Source organism: Engystomops pustulosus, chromosome 6 (assembly GCF_040894005.1).
Source record: "Engystomops pustulosus chromosome 6, aEngPut4.maternal, whole genome shotgun sequence".
NCBI classification, from domain to species: domain Eukaryota; kingdom Metazoa; phylum Chordata; class Amphibia; order Anura; family Leptodactylidae; genus Engystomops; species Engystomops pustulosus.
Window position 1 is genome coordinate 171,812,784 of NC_092416.1, and position 6,716 is coordinate 171,819,499.

The window sequence follows — 6,716 nt, forward strand, 5'->3', positions numbered from 1 at the left end:
CGCTCACTGACCGCCAGGACTGCACCAGGCCAACTCTGGGCAATCTCAATAGGACAACAGGGTTGGGGGTTAATGGGATTGGTGGTGGTCGGATCTCTGGACCCCCACTGATCACATAGACCAGGATCCCGTTCTCAGTAACTTACACGAGGACAAGTTTGAGTTCTCCATTTACAGGTTTATTAAGTCACTTTTATTGGTCACAGATCTCAGTCTTACTGGAGGATTAGACGCCGCGTGCTGCCCATGTATCACCCAGCAGTCCTTATAAATCACATGACGCCCCCAAGTCTTCAGTCCTGGGCACAGAACAAGTCTCCGATGCTGCAATTCCTCCACAAAATGGGGAGAAACAAGACGTGAGCCTCGTCCTACAGTCAGTCAAAGCTCACACTGCGACTCTGCTTTATTGAAGAGTGGATCTTCTTTTGGCGCAGGCGCTCCATGTTCATTTTTTCCATCCTGTAGAAAACATAGAATATAACAGATCACACACAGTGATTGACAGTGAGAGTCCTAATTACCCCGCCCACACACAGAGATTGACAGGGAGAGTCCTGATTACTCAGCCCACACACAGAGATTGACAGGGAGAGTCCTGATTACTCAGCCCACACACAGAGATTGACAGGGAGAGTCCTGATTACTCTGCCCACACACAGAGATTGACAGTGAGAGTCCTGATTACTCTGCCCACACACAGAGATTGACAGTGAGAGTCCTGATTACTCTGCTCACACACAGTGATTGACAAGAAGAGTCCTGATTACTCTGCTCACACACAGTGATTGACAGGAAGAGTCCTGATTACTCTGCCCACATACAGCGATTGATCGCGAGTCCTGATTACTCTGCCCACACACAGCGATTGATCGCGAGTCCTGATTACTCTGCCCACACACAGTGATTGACAGGAAGAGTCCTGATTACTCTGCCCACACACAGCGATTGACAGGAAGAGTCCTGATTACTCTGCCCACACACAGCGATTGACAGGAAGAGTCCTGATTACTCTGCCCACACACAGCGATTGACAGGAAGAGTCCTGATTACTCTGCCCACACACAGCGATTGACAGGAAGAGTCCTGATTACTCTGCCCACACACAGCGATTGACAGGAAGAGTCCTGATTACTCTGCCCACACACAGTGATTGACAGGAAGAGTCCTGATTACCCCTCCCACACACAGTGATTGACAGGCAGAGTCCTGATTACCCCGCCCACACACAGTGAGGTCCTGCTCCATCTCTAGTAATGTCACACCTCATCTGCCGCACTTTTATATCCTCCTTGGTCACAGGCTTAGGCTTCTGGTTGGCTTCTGAGATCATCGTTCGGATCTTATCCAGGCAGTCGGCTAGGTTGCGCATCTGGTAGCGGCTGACTTGTGAGGATACGATAAGTTCTCCCTCACGATTGATGCGGTTTCTATTCTGTATGACATGGGAGGGACACAAAGTGGGATCAGACATGAAACACCAAATTGCAATAAATGTCAATGGAAAGGTTGGGAGCTGACCCCCCAGTGCTGTGGCTTTGTCACTTCTCACTAAGCACAGTGCTGCACATTGTATAGTGGCTGTGACTGGTATTGCAGCTCAGCCCTATTCCCTTCAGTGGGACCATCTAAGGCCCAGTTTACATCTCCGTTAGGTCTTCAGTCACTTGCATCAGTTATTGACGCAGGTCTTTCCATCATAGCTGTATATTCGCTGGATATAACTGCGCCTGTTCTGTGGTTCACCTGGTTTAGGCTCAAAATAACTGATACATACGACTGAAGCCCTAACAGAGATGTGAACTGGGCCTAATGTGTATGAGGCTGTCCTGAAGGAAGGAGTGGGCAGCTGAATTTCAACATGTCCACTCCCTTGGTTATCTTCTTTGAGAACCCAGGGTGCATGTGTATGAAGGAGTCGGGAGGAATAGCTGTCGGCTGAATTAGCCGCTAGCACCGTCCTTTCATGTATCGGATCTGAACAACAACAAGTCACCTGCTGAGAGATCTTCTGCCGCACATCTTCCGGGATCCAGTCCGCTGAGGACAAGTGGAAGCGAATCTCAGCCTTCGTGTTCACTGCGTCAAGTAAGGGAAATAAAATGATGTAGATTGTAAGCTCTTGTGAGCTTTACCCTTATTCCTACTATTTCAAAGAACTATGTTGTTGCTGTGTAATGTATAATTTGTCTGGATACGTCCCCCATGACCTGATCTTATTAGTGAAGGGAGACGGCCGTGATACAGAACAAGTAGCCGCCCCCTATAATAGTTCTATGTGTTTTAGGATAGTTATAGCATCACTGTTAGGGCTCGTTTAGACGGCCGCGTGCTTGTCCGGAACGGATCCCGGATGAGCACAAGGTGGGGAGAAGGATGGGGGTCGCTCTTCACCCCTCCTCACTCCATAGGCAGGCAAGCGGTCAAGCCAAAAATCTTCCACGGTACAGGACATGTTCTATACTTCGCGACTCGGTCACGCGTGCTTACTGTGGTATGAACGGGAGCCATAGAAGTCTATGGGGGCTGGAATCTGGTCACATATCGGCGCCTAAAGGCATCCTTACCATTAGTTTTTTTTGTGTACGATAAGCGTATATGTTGGGGAAGCTCCTAACATATATACTAGGAGCACACATTGATACATAGGCATAGTTTTTGCTTCAGTCTGACCACTTTACATTGTATCCGGCAAAGGCGGATGGAAAGATGCAGTAAATTACGTCCTTCCACCCTGCTCTCTCCTGCTGAGCGATGTTTGTGCCTATGGGGAGGGGATGCAGCGCATTGTATGCTTGCCCCCAGCCTCGCTGAGTATATACGTCGCTGAGCAGGAGGGGGGGACCTGGGGATGTCACTGTCCATATAAGGAGAGTGACATCACCGGGGGAAACACCTCGTACATCAGCCAATCTCTGGCACTTTCATGAGAAAAGGGGGGTCCCCAGGCGACGTATCCCACTGTATAAGCACAATATACAATGGGATACGTCTGTGCTATACGTTGTCCTTACGATGTATATGGCAAATAATGTGATATGAACTCAGCCTTAGGGGGAACCTCCTGTACCACCTTCTTGCCCTCAGGGGCGGCTCTCACCTTTGTTGACGTTCTGTCCCCCGGGGCCGCTGCTCTTGCTGTACGATATTGTCAGACGATCTGGAACACACATCACATTGTGAATGTATCGTTACTAATATGTATCCTACTTGTATTTATGGTGCAATATCACATCTGAGAATGCAGGGGGTATCTGTGCAGGTGGCTGTACTACGCACCAGGTTATGTTACCGATATACGGGGCTTATGATCTATCATCTGTATGAAGTGTGAGCATCTGACCTCTGAAGTTCCCATCCATTCTGAGAATCACAGTAGTAGAAGTAAGGGGTACTATATCACAGCTCCTTCCAAAAACAAAAGGTAGAGTGCCCTATAGGGGGAGACACAGAGCACTGCTATGGGGGAAATACACCGGGTGTAGCGGCAGTTCTCACTCCTGCTACTACCACGTTACGGATTTAGCTTCCCCATCCTGGGACCCATTTCCTTGTAGGTGAAGTGTCCTAGGTCCTAGTCTTAAAATATATCTGTGGCCTGTATGAAGAAAAATCGACCATCGAAAAATTGTTCCTTCACATGTCTAGAAACTTTCACATTCTGGTCCCAAAGTTATCTCAGCATGTATGCAAATCACTCTCTGGGAGTCTCATAAGTCTCCTCGACACCATGAGGGAGGGGGGAATGAGGGAGAAGATTTCCCTTCAGTGAGTCGCACACAACCAACACCTCTCTCAGCTCCCTCTTTCCCCCCTCCCTCAGGGATTCTCTTCAGCCAGTCACACACAGCCAACTTCATTCCTGAGGGAGGGGGGAGCCGAGTCGAGTGAAGAGAAAACACTCCCCTTGTGACTGGGTGGGTCTCCTGGCGAGCTGCAAGCAAGGTTTTTTTAAAAACTGATTTTTTAGATATAGATATTTATACAAAGAAAAGATGGGGCACAGTATGAAGCCTTCTGTGGGAACTTGTCATTATGGTTTAATAGCGAAAACCCGATGTGCATCATAGGCAAGGTTCATTCCCTCGCTACGCATGTGAAAGCGCAATGTAAATCAAGGCTGAGGGGGAGGGGCTAGTAAAACTTGACAAGAGGGCACAGCAGCTCCAGCAGCCACACCCACTGGGGCACTAATTTACATACATATAAAAATGTATCTGCATTCAGTCTACAGATTTTTTTTCCAGAAGGACGTGCTCATCATACAGGGCACCGAGAAGTACATGGGTGACCCTAGCATTGGGCTGTCTGACGGAGATATTCCCTAAAATGTAGGGTATGGAATGGAGCAGAGGCCAGGTACGTGTATTGCTGCTCCATTTAAACCTCAGGAGACACGTTCAGTCCCATGATGCTCCAGCAATACACGTCCGACCACTGGTCGACACATTCACTCCTGGACTCCCACGCCGTATGAGGCCATAAGCTCCAAACTTGAGACGACACCTTTAAAAGTCACCTGATCCACATAGAAGAGATATATACAGCACATGTATAGGAGGAAAGCTACTTACCCACAGGGATGTCTATAGGATCCTCTCTTGTCACCTGTTATAATGAGAATAAAGGGGAAACATATTATAATCATCTTTTCAACACAGGTGCACGGCTCTTTATATCCCTGGTCATGTGATGTCACACAGGTGCACGGCTCGTTATATATCCCTGGTCATGTGATGTCACACAGGTGCACGGCTCGTTATATCCCTGGTCATGTGATGTCACACAGGTGCACGGCTCGTTATATCCCTGGTCATGTGATGTCACACAGGTGCACGGCTCGTTATATCCCTGGTCATGTGATGTCACACAGGTGCACGGCTCGTTATATCCCTGGTCATGTGATGTCACACAGGTGCACGGCTCGTTATATCCCTGGTCATGTGATGTCACACAGGTGCACGGCTCGTTATACAGAAAACTACATGGAACTGATATATTACACAAACAATAACTATTATTTGCTGAAAGTGGACGACCCCTTGAAAAAGTTTAGAGCAGTTACGAGATTATTTCAGTGACTTTAGTTTATCACTTCTCTGCTTTATAAGGGATGAGTACCCTGTAGGGGGCGCCATACACATAGTGCTGGGGTCAGGAGATCCATAGGCTGCACACATGGGGACCCCCTCCTCAGTATTAGTAGGGTCCCAGGGACTGCACCTCCACCAGCCCGGATGTAACCTATGGCTGACATTCACGGCTCTGAGGGATCATGATGGAAATACACGTGTGACATCTCCTGGCCCTGACCTCCAATGTCACCACATCCTACAGGTCAATGACTGCCCATACCGGCCGCCCATTGGTGGAAGCAGCTGTCAGTCACATCTCATTCAGTGCTAATCCCTCCCCTCCCGCCGCTCACCTCCGCTGTCCGGGTGATACCGTCACGATATAACTTATCTAGACTATAGGCGCTCTGATAACCGGAAGAGTAACGGAAACCGAGGGGTCCGACAGCGCGTAACACCGACAACCGCTGCAGCAAACCGGCCGCCGCCATGTTATCCTCAGTGCACTTCCTGTCTAGAGCGCAACCCTCTAATCTTCCCCCTGTATACAGGAGAGCCGCACATTTAGTTCCGGCCTCAGAACAGTGGGAAGGGCTGCACAGCTCCCATGGGTTCAGGAGGCCTCATGCACAACAGCGGCTAATACAGCCAGGACACTATGTATAATGTGCTCAGCTCCTCCTGCTCTATAACATGCTGCCTGCAGATAGGACACTATGTATAATGTGCTCAGCTCCTCCTGCTCTATAACATGCTGCCTGCAGATAGGACACTATGTATAATGTGCTCAGCTCCTCCTGATCTATAACATGCTGCCTGCAGATAGGACACTATGTATAATGTGCTCAGCTCCTCCTGCTCTATAACATGCTGCCTGCAGATAGGACACTATGTATAATGTGCTCAGCTCCTCCTGCTCTATAACATGCTGCCTGCAGATAGGACACTATGTATAATGTGCTTAGTCCCTCTTGCTCTATAACATGCTGCCTGCTGATAGGGCACTATGCACAATGTGTTCAGCTCCTCCTGCTCTATAACATGCTGTCTGCAGATAGGACACTATGTACAATCTGCTCAGCTCCTCCTGCTCTATAACATGCTGTCTGCAGATAGGACACTATGTACAATCTGCTCAGCTCCTCCTGCTCTATAACATGCTGCCTGCAGATAGGACACTATGTACAATCTGCTGAGCTCCTCCTGCTCTATAACATGTGCCTGCAGATAGGACACTATGTACAATATGCTCAGTTCTTCCTGCTCTATAACATGTTGCCTGCAGATAGGACACTATGTACAATCTGCTCAGCTCCTCCTTCTCTATAACATGCTGCCTGCAGATAGGACACTATATACAATCTGCTTAGCTCCTCCTGCTCTATAACATGCTGCCTGCAGATAGGACACTATATACAATCTGCTCAGCTCCTCCAGCTCTATAACATGCTGTCTGCATATAGGACACTAACTACAATGTGCTCAGCTCCTCTTGCTCTATAACATGCTGCCTGCAGATAGGACACTATGTACAATCTGCTCAGCTCCTCCTGCTCTATAACATGCTGCCTGCAGATAGGACACTGTGTACAATCTGCTCAGCCCCACCTTCTCTATAACATGAAATGAAACAGACACAAC

The 6,716-nt window shown here is 48.5% G+C and overlaps 1 protein-coding gene across 1 annotated transcript; it reads right to left on the reverse strand.

Moving 5' to 3' along the window:
• Positions 1-157: 157 nt before the first annotated feature.
• MRPL58 (mitochondrial ribosomal protein L58) lies at positions 158-5,628 on the reverse strand. Its single transcript, XM_072112448.1, has 6 exons — positions 5,429-5,628; positions 4,575-4,608; positions 3,101-3,160; positions 1,997-2,079; positions 1,266-1,435; positions 158-462 (listed from the first exon to the last, which is right to left on the reverse strand). The coding sequence occupies exons 1-6, from the start codon at positions 5,564-5,566 to the stop codon at positions 378-380; spliced, it is 570 nt and encodes a 189-aa protein (XP_071968549.1). The 5' UTR covers positions 5,567-5,628; the 3' UTR covers positions 158-377.
• Positions 5,629-6,716: the final 1,088 nt, after the last annotated feature.

What these genes read in the sequence shown, in the direction of transcription:
- MRPL58 (XM_072112448.1), bottom strand. Translation starts at nt 5,566, where the DNA reads ATGGCGGCGGCCGGTTTGCTGCAGCGGTTGTCGGTGTTACGCGCTGTC. An exon ending in GGCAGAAGATCTCTCAGCAG is followed by an intron (nt 1,436 to 1,996) that starts GTGACTTGTTGT and finishes CATGTCATACAG; the next exon opens with AATAGAAACCGCATCAATCG. An exon ending in ATAAAAGTGCGGCAGATGAG is followed by an intron (nt 463 to 1,265) that starts GTGTGACATTAC and finishes TGTTTTCTACAG; the next exon opens with GATGGAAAAAATGAACATGG.